General features: G+C 44.8%; 1 protein-coding gene and 1 long non-coding RNA gene across 5 annotated transcripts in view; one reads left to right on the forward strand and one right to left on the reverse strand.

The window, feature by feature from the left end:
* HIPK2 (homeodomain interacting protein kinase 2) overlaps positions 1-2,617 on the reverse strand; it is a 220,551-nt gene extending 217,934 nt beyond the window's left edge. For all 4 annotated transcript variants that reach the window (XM_054493968.2, XM_054493967.2, XM_054493966.2 and 1 more), the window contains exon 1: positions 2,193-2,617. In XM_054493968.2, the coding sequence (XP_054349943.1) occupies positions 2,193-2,211 (19 nt within the window). In that variant the 5' untranslated portion in view covers positions 2,212-2,617. The remainder of the gene's footprint in view (positions 1-2,192) is intronic.
* On the forward strand, positions 1,764-20,822 carry LOC129040085 (uncharacterized). Its single transcript, XR_008503542.1, has 3 exons — positions 1,764-1,828; positions 11,931-12,019; positions 20,563-20,822. It is a non-coding gene; the product is annotated as an uncharacterized LOC129040085 (long non-coding RNA).
* The last annotated feature ends 687 nt before the right edge of the window (positions 20,823-21,509 follow it).

Genomic DNA, 21,509 nt, shown 5'->3' on the forward strand with positions numbered 1-21,509 from the left:
CCCAGGCCTGGGCTTTTGGCAGACTGATGTGGGCTAGTTGAGGTGGGATGGGGAGAAAGATTAGAAAAATAATTATAAAGATGCACAGAGAAACATCCGGAATAAAAGGGTGCACAGCGCAGGAACAATGAAGAGGGCACATGGACAAGATGGAGGGAAACCGAGAGCTGAAAGAGGCCACCACGGAGGTCACCTGAGACAGGGAAGGAAGGCTGGCAAATAAAAACAGTTCATGAGACTTTTCAGATCCATGATTATTCTTAAACCGTAACACCCTACACACCTGCAGTTCTTTATCTGGTGTAAGGAACTGGAAGAGCGATGTAGCAGGAACTGGGAGAGCCAAGTCTCAGCCTCGGGGGCATGGCCTACATTCCATATGGATTTAGAATGAAAGGAGCAGGAGGAGAACAGTGCAGTTCCCAAGATGGCTTTCCACAAAGTTGACAAAATACACCCCAACTCACATACCCGGTCCCTAGTAACAGGGAAACCAGCCGTTTACTATAGTTCTGAATTCAATGCCAAGTTCCTTCTCTCAACTCACCGGGAGTGTCCAGCAGAGGGAGTCTCAAGGAGGTACTTAATAAAGAGAAAATTGTTTCATTTTAACACTCTAGACAGTGGGAGCATTGACTGTAGCCCCCTCCTGTAGACGCAGATGAACAATGAACGCCCGACATGGGTTCTCCCGCATGTTCACATGTCCACCGGCATGTTCTATTCTGCGTGGTGGAGTGATCAGAAATTTCGTTTTGTTTTGTCGAATGGTTAAATGGACCTTGTGTTCCTCAGAATCAAAGAGGAAAGCCCCTGGAATAACATCTCTCTGTTGCCTTCTAAACAGCCCCTTTGTTTCTAAGAGAGTCTGAAAAAAAATATTTACAGTCTATAGGTTATTTACAGCCTTGTTATCCAGGGCCTGACTGGTAACTTTATTCCGGCCAGAAACCTAATTCATTTGGAGCCCTGAAACTAATAACAGATTTTCTTTTCAGATAAGTTTTTTTTTTTTAATCAGCCTCTTATAACAGAGATAAAACTATTAATGCCTTCCCTGTTTCACTGGCCACAACTGTTCTCCGGATTTACAGGAGGATTACATTCCCCCCTCGTGCCCTCCTCTGTGCCACACAAACCCTGTCCCCTCTCATTTGCGATTTCATCCACAGAATATCTGAACAAAACCGAAAGAAAGCCAGGGGGACCCACGCTAAAAGTATGTGAAGGCTGCGATTTCAATGATTTCATGAGACAAACATTTACACGATGAAACGACTAAAAAATCAGACACACTTGGGTTTAAAATTTCTCCTACTACAAGCACACAAAAACACATGGAAGTGTAAAAACTTAGTTGATTCTAGGTTGCTTTCTGGCTGGAAGCTGACAGAACGGACTGAAGAGAAACGAAAGACAGTGTGCGAGGCAGATCTACTGCTTCTCTGCCTTGCGTTCTTTTCTTTCTTGCTAAAGGCAGTCATATGGGAAAAAAATACCCCGACGCCAGGTGAAGGTGCACAACACAGGTCGACCCAGACCGAGCCAGAAAAACGTCTCCGCCGCTCCCCCGGCTGGAAAACCCAAAGTCCACGTCCCCTTCCACACGCTAATGCGGGGAGATTTTCGCCTATTTCATTGTTCTGCCTGGCTCTGACATGGACTTTTCATCTCTCTCCTCTCTCCCCACCTAGCCCCGTGCATTCCGATTCCACAGCCCCCCCAAAATCGGAGGCTCGCGGAGAATAAAGGAGCGTGGGGTGGGCGCGGAAAGAAATGGGAAGGGGCGCGGGGCGGAGAGCGAAGTGGAAAGGAGGTGCTCCGAAAGGTAATGTGGGGGGGTCGGTGGAAGCTGAGCCGCATCACCTTCATTTATCGCAAATAAATAAAAAGCACAGTCACCGGTCCGCCTTCCCCGGCGTCCCTGCCCTCCCCGGGCAGCCGCCCACCCTCGCACACGCCCCCTCCCCTCCGGCGCCCCCGGCCCCTCTCCCCGCCCTGGAAGCAGGACCCCGCCGGCGCCGGGTCCCGGTCATCTTCCGGGCGAGGGAGGGGGTCGCGGCCCCCTCGGGCCCCGGGTGGGGGCTGGGGCGGGCGCCGGGGGCTGCGGGCGCGGGGCCGCGGGCAGAACAAAGCTGCGGGGGCCGCGGAGGGCGGCGGGCGCGGGGTCGGCGGGGCCGGGCGCCCCTTACCTTCGTACACGGGGGCCATCCGGGCCGGGGTGTCCGCGGTTCATGGCAACGGGGACGGGAAAGCGGCGCGCGAGCTCGGCCCCCCCAGCCTCAGTCGGAATCTGCCATCTTGAGCCTGTGTCTCCGCTCTCGGCGCAGCCGAGGCCGCCCGCGCCCGCATCACCGCCTCCCGTGGCCGGCGCCGGGGGAGGGGGCCGGGCGCGCCGCCGCCGCCGCCGCCGCCGCTGCCGCCCGGGCCCGGCGCGGGGGGCTCGGGGCTCGGGGCTCGGGGCGGCCGGGCGGGCGGAGCGGCCGAGGCCGAGGCGCCGAGCGGCCGCGGCCCCCGAGCGGGTCCGCGGAGGGGCGGGAGCCGGGGGCAGCGCGCGGCCAGGGCCGGCGGGGCTCAGCTCAGCATGGCTGGGCGCGGGGGCTCCGCAAAAGTTGCTGGCGGAGGGGGGCGGCGGGCGGGGGCGGGGCGCGGGGCCGGGAGAGCCACAGGGAGTCCGCGCGCAATCGAGCGCCGATGGCACGGATGCGAGGCGGGGAAGGCCGAGCCGAAGGGCAGAGCCGCGCCGGCGGCCGGAGGGGACCGCGCCGGGAGGGGCTGCAGCGCGGCGCGGGGGGACTGGGCGAGGGGCGGGCGCCGGGTAGTGGGTGAGAGGGCCGGCCTGGACCCGGCGGGCGCACGGCTCCGAGCCCAGCGCAGCCGAGCCGGTCTGCAGAGGGTCCCCCAGAACTTTGTGTGTGTGTGTGTGTGTGTGTACGCGCGCGCGCGTGTGTGTGCCCAGGTGCGAGGGTGCGCGCGTGTGCTGGCGGGGAGGGAACCGACCCGAAAGAGAGCCCCAGGCTGGCAAAGTGGCTCGCCCATCTCACAGCCCGTTGGCGCTCGCGGAGGTAGGAGTGGAATGAATGAATGAAGGAGTGGGCGCGCGCCGTGCTCCCGAGGAGGGCGGGCGAGTGGAGGAGCTTCGGAAAGCCACACGAGGTCAGAGGCACCGAAGCCCTGCCGTGCACTCCGCGGAAATGCAGCCCCCGGGGTGGTCGCTGGGTTCCTGCCGGAGTCTGGCTTCCGCGCCACCCTGATCTTCTCCTCGCGTCTACGCTGTCCCGAGGGTCCCCACTCCATCACTTGAATGGGAGCTCACAACTGTCTGGGTCCTCGCTTTTCTCAGCGCTCTCTCCTATCAGGGCTTCCGCTAAACACTCTCCAAACTCTCCCCAGCCCGAAGCCTCTCCAGGTTTGCTTCTCCAGCTGCTTCCCGGATGCTTGGGATAGGGTGCCCTGCCATCCCCTCCAACTTAGGAAGACTTGTTGAGTCTCCTCTTAGGCACTGTTTTTAAAACTGTGCGTCGTGACACAGTAATAGATCATAAAATAAATGCAGCGGAAGGCAACCAGCTTTCAAAAAGAATGAAATGGAATCCAATAGAAAATATTAGAGTCCATTGCCCTTAGTAAGGGCAACTATTGTTTCATAAACCTTTTGTTTCGATTATAGGTACTGGACAAGTGTACTGGACCATGATGTCAATTTTATTTCCGACTGTGAATCGTGGGTTTAAAAAAGTTGAAAAGCTATCTGTGTAAAATAATGATCTCTAACACTGTATAACTTTCTTAAAAACAACCTCGTGATGTTCTCACTACTTCTTATCCTTTCCGGTCTCCATCCTCCATTCCCATCCTCCATTCCCCCCCAAAAAAGGGCAAGCCCTTTCACACTTTTTTAGTGGCACATCACGACCCCTTCCTCTGTGTGATCTTGTACTCTGCGGTCTTCCTTGCTCCCATAATCAATGCTACGCTTCCTACTCCTTCTCTTAACCTAATGCCATTCACATTTGCAGAATTCTAGACTACTGTTGCTAAAAGGGACCTCAGAGGTCATCTGGGCCAGCCCTGCCCTTTTAGAGTTGAAGAAATGGAGTCCAGAGAAGTAAAATCTGTTGCCCAGTGTCACACAGTATTGAAGCTTAGGAATAGGTCTCGTGGCTCCCACTCTAGTGTTCTTTGCTCCACACCGGTCATTTATCTCTTTCCCTTCTATCCTCCCTGCAATCTTTAACTTTAGTCTTGGCCCAGGTCATCCTAAATACTGCCATCTTCATAATACGTGGTTCTGGCCATGCCATGCTCCTGGCTAACATCCTCTAAGGACTCAACCTCTGCAGGTGGGGCTGAGTTTTCTAGTGCCTTGGCTTTTCATCAAGGCAGGCAAGTCCTGACTTAGCTTTCTAAGGACATGGGTTCAGCAAGTCACTGCTTCTCTAGCCAAACTGGTTTACTTGTAGCCCACTGCCAGCTTCACCCATCTCTGTCGTTGTGCCTTTGCCCAAGCTGTCACTTTCCCACCCACTTTCCCAGAGGGGTGCCTTCTCCATCTTCTCTCTTTAACCAGATTCTACCTGTGGCTGGCTCACCTCCTCCACAAAACAGCCTGAGATAGCATGGGAGTAAGTCAGACCTAGGTTCAAATCCTAGCTCTTCCACTTAACTATGTGATCTTGGTCAAATTGCTTAACTTCTCTGAGCCTCAGTGTCTGTATTTTGATTATGAGAAGGAGAACAATAGTAATGTTCTCCTTTTGCATCTGTAAATCTCTATCATAGCCTTCACCACACAGGTATGTAACTCCCTGTTACATACATACCCTACATGCATGTCTCTCTGCCCCTTTCTAGTGCTGGCCATTAGAACTTGCTGCCATAATGGCAGTGTAGCTACTTATGTCTGTGGAGCACATGAAATGTGGCTAGTATGACTGAGAAACTGAATTTTTAATTTTAATAGCCATGGGTGGTTAGTGGCTACCATTTTGGACAAGGCATCTCTAGACCGTAACCTCAGTAAGGACAGAAACCATGTTTTTCTTGCTTTGGATTGTATGTCCAGTAACTGTGCATTGCCTAACGCATGGTGAGTACTGTACACATATTTGTTGAATGGATGAGAGGGGCAATTTGTTGCATGCTCCCTTGTGTCCAGCACAACACTAAAAACTTGATAAAAGGCATTTCATATAGTCCTCATCACAGCCTCTAAGGCTGGGTTAGATTAGAGAGAGAGTTTTGTATAGAGGGCAGACACATAGTAGGGGTTCAATAAAAGTTATTATTATTCTAACTCCTCCCTCTGACCAGCCCCACTGACTTTTGTCTCATCTTCCCTTAGGCTCACAGAACATTTCCTGCCTATTGCGCACACTCTGTTGTCCACAGCATACCCGCACCCTAGATGGCTGACTCTTGTCTTCTGTATAGGTTCCCTGTGCTCAAAACTGGATTGGCAGCATCTTGGAGCAAGGCCCTGCTTTATAGGACTGCCCCTGAATTCAGCACTGACCAGTGTTCAGTAACTGCCTCTAAGTCCATCCCAGCTGCTGTCTAGCAGTGAGTGATTCTAGGCAGTCTTAAAATGAATATCACTTGTGTCAACCGAAAACATTTACAGGTAGTCTCCTCCCCGTAAGAAGGGAACCATCTTGGGCAAGGAAATAGAGTCCCATGAAAGGGGAACAAGATGGAGCCATACAGATAGAGGCCCACCTTCTCTTCAGACCACCATGACTGAATCTGTATCCATGAGATGCAAAACATGCATTCAATTGAGCTAGCGAAGTTGGTATGATATAACGGAAAAATATTCTTGAAATGAGCTTAGATTTTCTTTCATGAATTGGCAGACTGAGTATACTAATTGTCTCCTTTCCTTCCGGTGACTGCAGTCAAGTGGCAGCAAGGTATAAACCTAACAGTGAAATGTCACTGAAGGAGAGCATGGGAGCTGGGAGGAGAGAGGATCTGCAACAGAATCTGGGGAGTACCAGTATTTGAGACATGGGAAGAGGAAAAAGAGCTCCCCATGGACAAGAGGGCAGAGAAGTTGGAGGACAGCCAGCACAGGGGGATTCCTCAACATCCCAGCGAGGTTAACAGTGCTACATGCTATTGAGAGGCCTACATCAGATGAAAGCAGCAAAGCAGCTGGGTGCTGTGGCTCACGCCTGTAATCCCAGCACTTTGGGAGGCCAAGGCAGGCAGATCACCTGAAGAGTTCGAGACCAGCCTGGCCAACATGATGAAACTCCGTCTCTACTAAAAACACAAAAAATTAGCCGGATGTGGTGGTGGGCGCCTGCAATCCCAGCTACTTGGGAGGCTGAGATAGGAGAATCGCTTGAACCCAGGAGGTGGAGGTTGCAGTGAGCTGAGTTAGTGCCATTGCACTCTAGCCTGGGCAACAAGAGCTAAATTCCATCTCAAAAAAAAAAAAAAAAAAAAAAAAAGAGGCAGAAAGGCATCAATTGGATTTAGCAACAAGAGTTGCATTAGTGACTTTGGTGAAACTAGTTTGGAGGGAAATACAGGTTTCTTAAATTCCACCTGAATATATGTCCTGTTTTATGGGTGGAGATGGTAGAAGGATGGGGAGGGCTAAGGAGGTACCAGAAAAGAGCACCAGAGATTGCTCCAAGCAGAGAGGGCATTGCCAGTCATGGGCCTGAGACAATGAGAGGGGTCTGGGAGGTGTCCCATTTGGCTAGAGATAGTGTGCATTGTATTTTATTTATTTAATAAGCACATTAGCAGTCAGTGTTCTAAGGAGTTTAATCAATCATTTAAAAAATCACTTTTTTTTTAACAGTACATGGAACTCTAGGTTGCCAAAATACCATTTAACTTCAGGGTGCATTGAAGAACAATAATAAAGGCAAGAAAACTGGAAAGGATTTAGTAACCATTTATACCAGTGATCTCTCCTTAATTTGCCTTTCTACAAAATGGTGCAAGTCACATCTTTCTCAGGAGTTGGTAGAGTGAACATGGGGGAGGTTTGACCTCATTCCAAGTTCATTTTGCTTACAGGACATGGAATGAAAGGTCTTTTTTTTTTTTTTTCATGTATGCCTATAGTTGTGAAACTGCACAACATCACGATATCTTCAAGGCCACAGGATAGAGATAACCCTCTTTTTGGTGTATGCATTTAGGTGTGTATGTCTCTGTTTCTCTCAGGGTATTCTTAGCATGATGTCTGTGTGGCTTGTATCTTATTCTCATTTGGTGTATGTTGCTCTTATTTTCCTGACAGCTCTTTATTTTCCATGTCTGAGCCTGTGGTCTATCTCTCGAGGCTGTGCCTGAGGGAGGTAGGTCACTATCTCAAGTTCTGTCTTTTGATATCACACCTCTCTTTTGGTCTCTTGCTCTATCTCTATTTTCCTCTCTTTCTGACTGTGTGTCTAATTTTCTTTTTCTCTGTATCTCTCTATCTTTTCCACACGTTCTTTATTTCTTCTTCCTCTCTTTTTCTTTTAATTCTGTTTCTTAACAAGTCATAATAGAGACCTATTTTTGTTTGGATTATTCTTAAGAAATTACCTTGTCTTTCTGCTTTAAACCTTTGATCGGTTTCAATGATACAATTTGTAACAGAGTAGTGTTTAATAACAAAACTCTTTAACTGAAAGCTTCAGTAACAAGACATTACACTCACAGAGAATTTAAAAGAGTAGACATTTCATTCAAATGAGGAATAACAGAGCCGTGGCTTTAAGGGCAAAGGGGAGAGTGAGGCTTGGCAGGGTGAAGGGAATCTGACTGTGGAAATGGCAGTCTTGGAGAAATTACACTGGCAAAATCAGGGGAATAGGGAAACATCATTCATTTTCTGCTTCTGCTCTTAGAAGAAAAATGATCAGACACCTGAACAGGGGTGCAGGAAAAGCAAAGCGATGCCATAAGAGCATTCAGCAGAAAGGAAATACGGCAAAAAAAAAAAAAAAAAAAAAATGCAATCAGCCTATCAGCCTATGAATGAAAAGAAGCTGTAATGTAGATGCACAGAAGGTAGGGCAATTTTGTTGGAGGTTGCGGGAATGGCAGATTAGGATGGATTTGCACATGAGAAGCAGGTCAGAGAAGTAACGCAACCCTGCAGAGAAATTTCTGTGATTATGGGAGGTAGGTAATAGCTTGGTTTCCCTGACCTGCAGTCCAGGCTGAAATTGGACAGACTAGGTAGAAATGGTGCAGAAAGAAGCTTGAGGTGGAGGCAGAAATAAAGGTAGACTGAGGAGAGCTCTTTTAAAAGCCTGCAGGTCCTGTTAAGCCTACCTCAGCCATGAATCAGTGGACCTGTGCATTTCTGTACACTGTGAAGTTTCAATTCTAAGGTTTCCTCCCACTGACATGAAAGAGCTTGCTCCTATGTGGCAACCCCTAGAGGGGCTTGACTGTCAGGGCAGAGGGCAGTTAGGACTGACTCTTTGCTTTGAGGTTGCCAGTGGTTTCTTAGATGCCAAATCGCATGCTCTTTCTCAGCCCCTCCCCTGCTTGATCTCTAAGGAAACATGAGTTAGTTTGACACTGTTAATCACCTCACTCTTCTTGAATCACTCCCCTCCCTTCACATCCTTCACATGCTTATTTAGTTTTTTGTTTTTTGTTTTTTTCCCAGTATTCCTAGTCCTTCCTCCCTTCACATGCTTGTTTCGGTTTTTGTTTTTGTTTTCAATACTCCTAGCCTGCCTTCCTGCCTGACTGCCTTCCTTCCTTCCTTCCTTCCCCCTTCCCTCCCTCCCTCCCTCCTTTCTTTCTTTCTTTCTTTCTTTCTTTCTTTCTTTCTTTCTTTCTTTCTTTCTTTCTTCCTTTCTTTCTTTCTTTCTGTTTTTCTTTTGTTCTTTCTCTCTCTCTTCCTTCCTTCCTTTCTTTCTTCCTTTCTTTCTTTTTTTCCTGAGAAAATCAATTCTTCAAATGTTCAGCTACAGCTTACTATGTGCTAGATTCTGCAGCAGGACCTGGGAGTACAAAAGGGAATAAGCCGTAGCCCTGGCTTTCAAGGAGCTCAAGTTCAAAGAAAAACCACCAAGCAAGGAGCATGATACAATATAATGAGTGCAGCAGTAAAAAGGATGCACATGGTCAAAAGATAGTACAGAGGGACAAATGGCAAGGAGTGTGTTTGGGGTGGGGGAGGTGGCACGTCTGTGCCCGGCACTGTGAGTTCTGGCAGGTGACAGTAAATAGGATAGAAAGGTATGAATGTCCAGGATATGTAAGAAATTATAATATTGCTAAACATGCAAAGCAAGGCCGAGACAGTGGTCAAGAATGACGCTGGAGATTGTATGCCAAGCTGAAGAACTTGTACTTTATTCTGAATGCAACAGGTGTGGGGAAAAATGAATTCAATTTTGAACATGTTGAGTCTAAAGTACCTATGAGATATTCAGATAGGGATGCTCAGTTGCCAGGTGGGTGTACAGGACTGGAGCTCAGCCAAGGGTTTTTAATAGGAGATAGAGATTGTTTTGAGTCATCAGTAAGTATATAATGGGTGGCTGATCCATAGAAGGAGGTGAGATCACACAGGGAGAGGTTACATGGCAGCATTTCTCAAAGTGTGGTCCCTGGGCTGCCTGCATTGAAGGGGCTTTCTAAGGATTCAGACTCCTCAGGCAGAACCCAAAACCCGCTGACTCAGGAATCTCTGGGGGTGGCACCCGGAAATCTGCATTTTGAATTTACTCCCTAGGGGATACATTTACACAAAGCAGTTCCATAACTACAGGTGTGGAGGGAGAGGCTAAGAGGCTAAAGGAGGGAACTAAGAAGAGAGAGACCTGATCATTTAGGGGCCATGTCCTTCTCCCTTCACCCTGTTTCTTGATGGACTGGATCTAAGCTCTCTTCTGTTCCCTTTCTGCTTGTTCTCTTGGCAAGCTCATCTCTAGATCTCTGAGGCTGGTATTTGAATTGACATAGTCTCCTTGGCTTTTGTCCCACATTTCCACCTGCTTTCCAGACACCTCTACCAAATGGAACTCATCTCCTCCCAAACCTGCTTCTGGTAAACAATAACCACCTCCTAGTCCTTCAGCTCCAGCCACTGCTGGTCAACTGCCAGGACTCATTGTTTCATTGTTGTTGTTGTTGTTGTTGTTGTTGTTTGTGTGATAGCTTTTCACATTCTTCCATTCCTCTTCATTTCTACTGCCAGTACCTGATTCAGCCTATCTCTACCTCCTCCTTGGACTGCTGTGCTATTTTTTTTTTTAACAAGTGTCCCTGACTCCAGTCTCTCCCTCTTCTTTAATTCACATAACTGATTGTTGACAACATTGTCTTCCTGCACACTGCATACCATTGCTCAGAGATGTTCAGAGTCACCATATTACTGCACAATAACCTTCATCACCTTAACCTGACACCTAAATCCCATCATGATCTGCCCAAAATTCCCTTCCCAATCTCGTTTCCCACTCTTGCCTCTCATGCATCCTAAGCAATAGCTGCACATCTTTGTCTTTGTACATGCCAGCCTGTCTGCCCAGAGTGTCCTGAACTCCACGTCTTCCCCATCCTTTAAGACCCAGTTCACATGCTATTTCCTTCATGAAGCCTTTCCTATTCCCCAGCCCACATCCCCAGAGGTAATTTATCCTTTATTCTCCCCAAAGCATATTTTAGGTCTGTTTCTGCTGCATTCATTTTTTTCCTATCTAGTATTAGAGGTTTTTTGTTTTGTTTTGTTTTAATGTCTCACATTTCCCTCTATGGGAGCAATGAAAGAGGGACTGACCATCAGGAAAATTAGGTCCATAACTTTTAACTTGATGATGATAAGGGAAATGAGTTCATTTCTCTACACCTCAGTTTTCTCATCTATAGAGTGAGATAATAATGTCTACCTCATCAGTAGAAATTATTCATGTGAAGGAAGGGGAAGATAAACTACACAAGGCAACAAAACACCGTAGTGTCAGATATGAAGGAGACACTTAATAAATCTGTATTGAATCCATGAGAAAGGATATACTTCTAGACAGCTTTGAACAGTTCTGGGAATATAATAATTAAGTGACAGAATTCAAGGAAGAATTTAGTTTTGGGATTACCTGTTTTTTAGTGAAAAGTTTCACAGATAGACCTTTTACTTCCAACAACTTCAAAGCTTAATTTTATTTTTTAAGCCTAGGGTTCTTTTTCCTTTCTTTCTTTCTTTCTTTCTTTTTTTTTTTTCATATAATCCTGAAGATTTTCACTCTATGTGGAAGACACATGTGGTTGCCTGCTGCCTATCTCTGGTGCCTTCTTCCTCAGTTGTAGAACTCTGATTTTATTTAGGCAGTAATGTACCTGCCCAAGAAAGTAAATTATGATTGGTCTAAATCAGTCGCAGCAAATCAGTCACATTTCCAGTGGTGGTCATGTGGCCCAATGAGATAAAAGGTAAAACTTGGAGACTTCTGAGAAAGCGTCTCCTTTCTCATAAAGGTGTGTTCCATGGGAAGAGGTGGTCCATTTCCTTTCCCTCTTCTTCAGCCATATCCTAGTAGGATGGGATGCTTTAGGTGGGATCAATTAGAATGACATCTTGCAAGTAAGGAAGTAAACTGGCCTTGGAACCACTGACCTCCAGCCTTACTGAGAGGAGAGCTGTCTTTATGAAGACACCTTTAGCAAGGATCCCATTACCTACAGCTAATAGCATCACACTGTGTTTTATCACAGTCTGTGTATAGATCTTTTAAAAATAATTCAACAGCTTCAAAGTGTAAGTTAAGAAAAAAACAAAGAATCTTTTGTCATAGAATTCTGAGGATTTTCGTTTGTATGTATGAGATGAATTTGAATTTTTAAAGAATTTCTTTTGGAATATGGCAATATCTTCAGCTTGCATTCCACTTGCCCTAGGTGGTACACTTCATCAACTTTCAGAAGCTGCTGATTTGTTTTGCTTATCTTTTCTTTAGGAGACATATACTGCCTGGACTTCCTGGCTGATGTGAGCTAGTTTGTCTGGTTGAGTTGGATGTTTAAATAGAAGGCAGAACAACAACAGGTAAGATTTTTAAAAATATCCTTGAATTTCTTTGGGCTCTATTGACATTATTACATTCATTACAAACTTCTGGATATTAAGTCCTGTGTTTAATAGACAGAGAGGGGAAGATGGTGGGCAGCTGGGAGAGTGGTGACTAACAAGATGGCACCACCGGGTTCCTGAGTCTGAGGGTTGGGTAAAGCCAGGGCAATGACTGGGATGGCCAAGGAGAGCAAGCTGTAGAAACTCAGGTCCAAAGGGCATTAGGCATGAAACCTAACCTGATCACCCTATTTAATATTGCAACTTGCCCCTCTACCCACGCTGTCCTCTACTGCACCCTATTTTCCCTTACCTGGTGTTCTTAACCTTTTTTCTTTTTCCCCTGGATTTCTTCTGCAGTCTGGTGAAGCCTGGGATTGCCCTCTCAGAATAATGTTTTTAAATGTATTGAATAAAAACACATAAGACTACAAAAGAAGCTAATTATATTGAGATACAGTTACTAAATGTGTATTTCTTTATTGATACAATTTTGAGAAACAGTTACTAAATGTGTTTCTTTATTGATACGTTAAATAACAAGATTTAACCACAGATCGGATAGCTACAAAGTAGTGATGAATGTAAACAACAGTTCAAGAAATCTGCAACAATTGTCAATCTGATACAAAATATCTGTGATTTCAATTGGTAACAAAGTTATAGGTATTGCTGTGGCTTCTGAGGTTGGTAGCCTACAGTCAGGTTTGAAGGTTTAAGATTAATGAAAATAAATGTGCCATTTTCCCCCATCCAAGTTCACAGATCCCCTGAATTCTATCCATGAAGCTGCTCTAAGTCTGGAACTCCAGGATAAGAATCTCTGCTCTTATCTTATTCTGCTATATCTGCATAGTATTTATTCTCTTCTAACATCATTTATTATTTACTTATTTTTAAAGTTCATTTTTATGGTCTCATTCTTTCTATTAGAATGTAAGTTTCACAAAGTCATTGTCTGTTTTGTTCACTGATATATTCCAAGTGTCTAGAACAGTGCCTGGCACTTACTTGAGGCTCAATAAATACTTGTTACATGAGTAAGTCCAGAATGCACCAGCATCTGAGTCTAGACAGAGGAGCCAGGCCCATGGTCCTTCTGAATGTGGGGCACCATGCAGCTGCACCCATCAAACCGCCCACCAGCCAATTCTCTTGTACTTTGGAGGGAGCCAGACTGCTATGTGGAGGTGGACTTGGAGACACTGAGTTCTGCCCATGGCACCATTGGGATTGGATGTGTGGAGGAGAAGAGGAAAGGCTTAGGGCTGGGAATGAAAAATGGACATGGCACATGGAATGGCCGTGCCCTAGGGATGGCCTGCCCCAGACTGGGGCCAGGTGTTAGACAACAGTTAATACAAAATATGCTTAGACAGATCGGGCCTGGACTGGGGAGGGCCTTTAGTGCCCAGCAGAAGTATTTACAGCTATTTCCAAAAGCAATGGAGAAGCACTGAATATTTTTGAGTAGGAGGCCAAGTTGGTAGAATGAAAGAAGGGCTGGAAATAAGGGCTATAAGATTTTGAGTGTAAAGTGCCCACCTTATAAATCGTTAGCAAAAGCAGAATATAACCCTTTCTCCAATTCTGTATGGGTGACACCCACCAATCTGGTAAATGGAGGTCCTTAGTGTGATGGGGTGTCATTCTTACTTTGTTTAGCACCCCCACCAGACATACATATTCACTTTTTGCCTTTTTTATAATAACTTGAGAAGTTGTAGAAAATACTTATACCTTTAATACGTTTAATCTCTCTCTCTCTCTCTCTCTCTCTCTCTCTCTCTCTCTCTCTCCACAGGGTCTTGCTCTGTTGCCCAGGCTGGAGTGCAGTTGCAGTGGCATAATCACAATTCATTGCCGCCTCAACCTCCCAGGCTCAATCAGTCCTCCTGCCTCAGCCCCCCAAGTAGCTGGGACTACAGGCATGCACCACCATGGCTGGCTAAGTTTTAAAACTTTTTTGTAGAGACATGGTCTCTCTGTGTTGCCCAGGCTGGTCTAGGACTCCTGGGCCCAAGCAATCCTCCCACCTCAGTCTCCCAAAGTGCTGAGATTACAGGTGCGAACTATCTCACCTGGCCTTTAATCTTTTTATTAGTGAAATATCTGACCCAACGGCTAGGATCTGATGTTCTTTTTAGTATGGCCTCAAATCACTGTATCCTGTAAGCATTTTTTTTTTTTTTTTTTTTTTTTTTGAGTTGGAGTCTCTGTTGCCCAGGCTGGAGTGCAATGGCACAATCTCAGCTCACTGCAACTTCTGCCTCCTGGGTTCAAGTGATTCTCCTGCCTCAGCCTCCCGAGTAGCTGGGACCACATGTGCCTGCCACCACACCTGGCTAATTTTTGCATTTTTACTAGAGATGGGGTTTTGCCATGTTGGCCAGGCTGGTCTTGAACTCCTGGCCTCAAGTGTTCTTTCCCTGCCTCGGCCTCCCAAAGTGCTGGGATTATAGGCGTGAGCCACTGCACCCGGCCTAAACATATTTTCTTCTAGAGTGTTTTTAGGTCTGCACATGGAGTCCTAGGTCATGCCGTCACCAACTCACACTGAGCCCTAACTATGGAATCTGAGCAACATCATTAGTTAGGCCCAAGGACAAAATACCAAGTCATCTGTTTCCATGTTCTGTTATTTCCTCTTTTCCATACATTATACATAGAACAGTTTCCCTTTATCACACATACCTGTGACCATGTGGCAATCATTCTATCCCAAACTGCTGCAGCACAATCTGAGGCTTACTAAATATTTGCCTCAGCCATAAAGCTGATAGAGCATTAGTTTAAAATGCAAGTGGGGACCATGAGGATCTCTTGGGTTTCATGTTGAAACATTCAAACTGCTCTTCCTACTATGGCTATTACTACTAAATGCATTATATGATTTTTGAAAACTAGAACAATCCAAGTCTGGCGTATTTTTTAAAATTCCCATTTCTTTCACTTTCCCAACAGTTGTCTATTCACCCTTTATTCTACTTTAAAGCAAGAAAAACTGAAATAATTATTTAGAAAGTTTTTTCATTTCTGTCAAAACAACAAAACCTATATCGTTTCAGTGATTAGTCAAGGACAGTTGACAAAAGGAGAGTGGTCAAAAAGAAAAATGGCTCCTTAAACTCTTAGAGAAAAGAAATCAAGCTTGCATTGTGATCAAACTAAATGAATGTACATAGTAATAAGCAAAAAGTGGAATGGCAGACCATGTTTTTCTTGCACCTATGAATTCATTCTGATGGATAAGATAGATGGCTTAGGACTCCATATTACATTTGTATGAATTAATAGATATTAGGGGAATGTGTAATAAGTGACTGCAGGATTGACTGATACAGGTTTTGGATTTTTATTTTTATTTTTCTGAGACAGGGTCTCACTCTGTCACCCAAGCTGGAGTGCAGTGGCACGATCTTGGTTCACTGCAACCTCTGCCTCCCAGGCTTAAGCAATCCTGCCACCTCAGCCTCCCGAGTAGCTGGGACTACAGGCACCCACCACCAGCTAATTTTTATATGTTTTTGTAGAGATGGGGTTTCACCATGTTGTCCGTGCTGGTCTCAAACTCCTGAGCCCAAGCCATCCTCCTGACTTGGCCTCCCAAAGCGCTGGGATTACAGACATGAACCACTGTGCCTGGGCTTAGGTTTTGGATCTTATATCTGATTATCCACAAAAAAGAACCCAGAAACACTAACATAGTGGAAGCCATTGCCTCAGTTAGGTAACACAAGTTGCAGTGACAGATAAATGCTAACAGTAGCCTAACACAATGAAAGTTTATTTCTCATTCTGACAACAGTCAGCATAGGGGTTTGACGAGTGGCCTTCCACATGGTAATTCAGGGACTAGGCTTCCCCTACCTGTGAGTGGGAGCCTCAGAGGCCTTCGCTTCCAGCTGGCAGATAGAAGGAGAGAATGGAGGATACCCCCACGGGAGATTTTTACAGGACAGGCCTAGGTGTGGAGTGCTAGTTCCCTTTACACTCTATGGGCCACAACTCAGTGACATGGCTACCTCTAACCACAGGCAGGCTGGGAAATGATCACATATGATGCAGCTACTAAAAATAATGTCTGAGTTATACCCATTGGCCAAGGGGAAGTGTCCGTGATATATTCGTGAGAGGAGTAAGTTTCAGAGTATGTTGTGTTGTGTAATATTTATAAAAAGAAATGTGAAAATCCCTAACTATACTGCATGTCTTTGCATAATCCTAGTGAAAGGTGCAGGTGGCTGTATACCCCAGACCCTGCACATCTATTATCACAGAGTTGGGTATGGAGGCAGTGGCAGAGACATGAAATTATTAACTTTTTCTTTACATATCTTTGGAATGGTTTTTTTTTTCTTTTCATTTCTTGCAGTGATCTCGTACTTACTTTGGAATTAAATTTTTAGGTATAATTTTAAAGTATGGATGGTAGTTTTTGTGAAATTTAGAAAAAAGAAGTGAAGAAGAATGTGTTTGTGCATCTCCACACTGTAATATTTTTTTCCTGTGGGAAGATATTTTTTGAAGTGGAGCAGAGCTTGTGTGTGTTCCAGGGTATGCTATATCCCATAGAAAGCACACCTTAAGACTGATTCCATGTTTAGCAAATTATCTCCACATTAAAACTTTAATTTATCAGTTTCGTGCATATCATGTCATGCACATAAGTGCCCTGAACCTGAATATTCCTGTCCTAAAAGGATATAATTCTCATTCTAAATTAATATATTGATATTCTGATTTGGGAAAGATAAAGCCAGTCTGGGGTTTTGTACGAATAGATCAGCTCATCAGATCCTGATCACTCTTGAGTAAACTGGTAAAATAGAGTTACCAAAACCACAAGGCTAAGACCTGGACTCCTGGCTTTACAGAGATTCATCCAATATCCACCCCTTCCGAGGAGAGCCAGCCAGCTTCACCCATGGTCAGCTTGGTGGTTTGTTTACTGGCCTGCATTATCACCTACCTACTTGTCTTTATTCTCTCTGCAGGTCCCAGAGGTTTGCCTTTTAAGTCAAATTATTCTGTGGAACTTCACCCAGCATCTAGATACAGTTTATTGACAATGAAAACAAAACAAACAGATATAGAACACAGTGATGGGAATACAGGTGGTTATTCTTGAGGGACTGAATGAAGCACAGTTGGACAAATAGCCAGTCCTCTTTATCTGCAGGGATGTGGGCAGGGACAGGAATCAGACTCCCTGTCTGTTTTTACTCATAGGAGACTGAGTTTGCTCTTCATTGGGTCCTAGACTTCCAAGTCAACCCTACTACAAAGGATGAATGAGGGAGGAAAGAAGGGTATACTTTCACCCGTGTCCTCCAAAAGAGATATCCTGGAAAATCCACTTTTAAAGTCATAAGTATCATTTGAGGCCCAGGTAAGAGAACATCAATAGGAAACAAAGCAAGATGGTAAAGGAAAAGAAGAGCAATAAGAATGCTTGGTGCGAAGAAGGGTCATGTGGCTGTTTGTCTGCAGCCTGACTGATTCATGGCTAAATAGACAAGATGTTCAGACCAGGTCACCAGTTTTTAGATATGTAATTGAATGGTTATCTACTATGGGAATGGCATAAACTAAAAATATTACAAAACATCTCTCTAGAAATCCTGTGTCATTAATACAATTTAAAAAGTATTTATTGGGCCAGGTGCAGTGGGTCACACCTGTAATCCCAGCACTTTGGGGAAGGCTGTGGTGGGCAGAGCACTTGAGGTCAGGAGTTCAAGACCAGCCTGGCCAACATAGTGAAACCCTGTCTTCTAAAAGTACAAAAAAATTTAGCTGGACATGGTGGCACACTCTTTTTGTCCCAGCTACTGAAGAGGCCAAGCCAGAAGAATCACTTGAAGCTGGGAGGTGGAGGTTGCAGTGAGCCAAGATCCACCACTGCACTCTAGCCTGGATGACTGAGTGAGACTCCATTAAAAAAAAAAAAGTATTTATTGAACACCTACTCTGTGCCAAACACCGTTTTAGTGAGTGGCAAACAACAGTGAACACCTTTGTACTAAAAGGCAAGACAGAGACCCAGAAAAAACAAACAAGGGAGTGTAGTTTGTGATGCTGGGGCCAAATGAAAGACTCTTGTTATAAATTTGATGGACTTTTAGGGGATGGGAAGATCACAGTCTGCTGAAATAGTCAAAGAAAGCTTACATTTTGAGCCAGGCATTTAGGGATGGATTTGATTTAGAAAAGCAGAGAGGAAAAGGAAACATATTTCATATGAGATGGAATAGCATAATAATGAGAACATTTACAAAGTGCTTTACAGTTTGTAGAGCATTTTCTCATTCATGATTCAGAGTGAAAATAAGCCAAGCTTTTCAGAGCCAAGTGTCGAGACCAATCTGACTTAGTAGAAAGTAATCATTCCTTCTTACCTCTCTCTCCTGTCTTCTCTTTCCTCATCAGGGTTCATGGTTTCATATTGACTTTTTAATCCAAAGCCCTTTTATGGGGGATTTCTTCTACAAAGAAGTGGCAAAGAGAATGAGAAGGCTGCATTTCTTAAAGAAAATGCATCTTAATGCTTGTATGGGTGTGTGTATGGTGCACGTGCATGTATGTGTGTCTGCTAACAGTTGGCACAAGACACTTGCAATTTTTTTTTTTTTTTTGGTCTGCTTATTTGAGATGGGGCCTCACTCTGTTGCCCAGGCTGGAGTGCAGTGGCATGATCTCGGCTCACTGCAACCTCTGCCTCCCGGGTTTAAGCAATTCTCCTACCTCAACTCCCAAGTAGCTAGGATTACAGGCATGCACCACCATGCTGGCTAATTTTTGTATTTTCAGTAGAGATGAGGTTTCACCATGTTGGCCAGGCTGGTCTCAAACTCCTGACCTCAAGCGATCCACCCACCTTGGCCTCCCAAAGTGCTGGTATTACAGGCATCAGCCACCACACCCGGCCAACACTTTCTATATGGGATGAACAAGATATTTTGTGCTTTATAATCCCAGTGTAGATATCTTCTGGACTTTGAAGAACTTCCCTTTTCTAGCCAATCTTCTGTCTTCTCCCTTTCTTAACTCAAAGTAGACCTGTTCCTCCTCGCTGTTTCACCGCCCCGCCTCCCTTTCACACCTCTCCTGGTGCTGTCCGCTCCTCTGCCTACCTAACCAGGCCCTACTACCACCCTTCTGTTTTCAGGCCAAGCCCTACCTCCCTCATGAGCTCTTCTCCAGTTACAAATGCAACTGATGATCATTTGCACCCTCTTCATCTCGGCAGTAGTTCTTAATTTCGTGGGGGACATACTATATCCCCTTAAGAATGTGATGAATGCCTTGGACCCTGGACACATATACACAAAAAATATGAGTCTGATCTCAGGGGATCATGTTCCCCTGAAAACATTGCTTTTCTAGATCACATTTGTTTAGAACGAACCATATACTTCAATGTCTTAAAATATACTTTTATATCATTTTGCCTAATATATATCTTCATAATTAGACTAACCTTGAGGAGAAAGCTGTTGTAGAATTTTTTGGCATCCTCATAGAACTTGGTTAAATGTAGAGCACATAGCGGTATTTAATGGAAAATGAATGAATAAACCAACTAGGGTTCATCTATGCAATGGCATAGCATTCAGTGATAAAAGTAAGCTATCAAGCCACAGAAAGACATGGAGGGGCCTTAAATGCATACTGCACTGTGAAACAAGCCAATCCAAAAAGGCTGCATACTGTATGATTACAACTATGGTATTCTGGCATAGGCAAGACTATGGAGACATGAAGAAGACAGTGGTTTCCCAGGATCTGGGGGAGACAGAGGAGATGAACACGTGGAGCACAGATGATTTTCAGGCCAGTGAAACTATCCTGTCTGGTACTGCAATGGTGGATGCATGTCATTAAATTTGTCAAAACTCATAGAATGCACAACACAAAGAGTGAACCTTGATGTAAACTATGGTCCTGAGTTAATGATAACGTTATCAATATTGGCTCATTGATTGTCATAAATGTACCACATTAATGTAAGATGTTAATGACAGAGGAAACTGGAAGGAGGGCCAGGGTTATACGGAAATGCTGTTTTCTGCTCATTTTTCTGAAAATGTAAAACAGCTCTTAAAAAATAAAGTCTATTAATCTAAAAAAAGAAGAGTAGTTTCCGATTTTGGCTGCAGCCTCTAATGACCATTGAGATAAAGAAGAGGCAATGCCTTAATACAATGCATGTATTTTAACTTTTTGAAAATTGTATCCGTCATTGTTAAGCTCAGTTAAACTTGCTGCTTGACATGTCGACACAATGTCCATTTTTAAATGAACTAACAGAATTGGTAAGATATGCTCTCATGATAGAGACTCAGCCAATTCTAATGTCAATGAAAGGCTCCACATTTAATGTACACGTTTCAACATGAAGAAAATCCATTAAAATATAATTAATGAGTTTTACACATAAATAGAAAGAAGGCCTACCTAGACCTCGCTGCCATTAAGAGTTCTTTCTTCTTTGTCTGTTTTTGTATTTTTCACAGAAGCTTTGAGGAAGAGCCATAACTACCTGGAGCAGAATGATAATTTGGAGCCACAGAAAATCATTTTAGGGAGCAGTGGGTCCAGATTCAGTGTTGTGTGTTCAACTCGGAAAGAACACACTTGTGTGGCTGACCGGGTTACTTCTCCCCTGTGCCTCTGCTTGCATTGGTCATTCTTAGGTCAGGCAGGGGTTTGGCCACAGTGTTAGACATTGGCCCTGCATTGATCCTCACATAGTAACATCTTGTTTGGTTATTAAAGTGGCTGAATTGTTGCAATGAAGCATTGCAAAGTCTTGTTATTCCATCCATCTTCACAAAGACTATAAACTAACTTCACCGTGTAGTGACTCAGCTGGTTGGCTAGAGAGTACCTTGTAAGATGGCCTATTCTGCCAACATTTCCTATCCCAAACAAATCTCCCAACTCTCACCAACTCTTTACATTCCTGTGTCATCTTTAGAATGAGGGGCTGGGAGTGGGATGGAGGAAAACGTAGAAGAATGAAGTAAAGGGTCAGTGCACAGGCAGTAAGTACTGCTGATCACTGTAATGTCCACTCACAGCTGAGATACGGTGTTCAAACTTCCCCCAAAAAAGCCACACTGCCCTCACAGTGACTCCTTGGACCCCAGCCATGGATCTGGCCACAGCATTCATTTGATTCCATGCTTTACCTCCTTGAATAATTGTAAAAATTATGTTTTCCAAATAGAACAAAGAGATGCTTCGTGAAATTCTTCTCCTTGGAACACTCATGATATGCATTCAAAGTGCTTAGCCTGGGGGTTGCCATTGTGTACACACAATAAATCCTAGTGTATCAAGAATTCAGGCAGTCATGAAGCTCAAATGACAAGAATTTTTATTTTTATTTTTTTTAACAGACAGAAGTCAGGGAGGGCAGTCATTGCTTAGACAGTGAGATTCAAGCAAGTGCTGTTCT

This window comes from Pongo pygmaeus, chromosome 6 (genome assembly GCF_028885625.2).
Source record: "Pongo pygmaeus isolate AG05252 chromosome 6, NHGRI_mPonPyg2-v2.0_pri, whole genome shotgun sequence".
Taxonomy (NCBI): domain Eukaryota; kingdom Metazoa; phylum Chordata; class Mammalia; order Primates; family Hominidae; genus Pongo; species Pongo pygmaeus.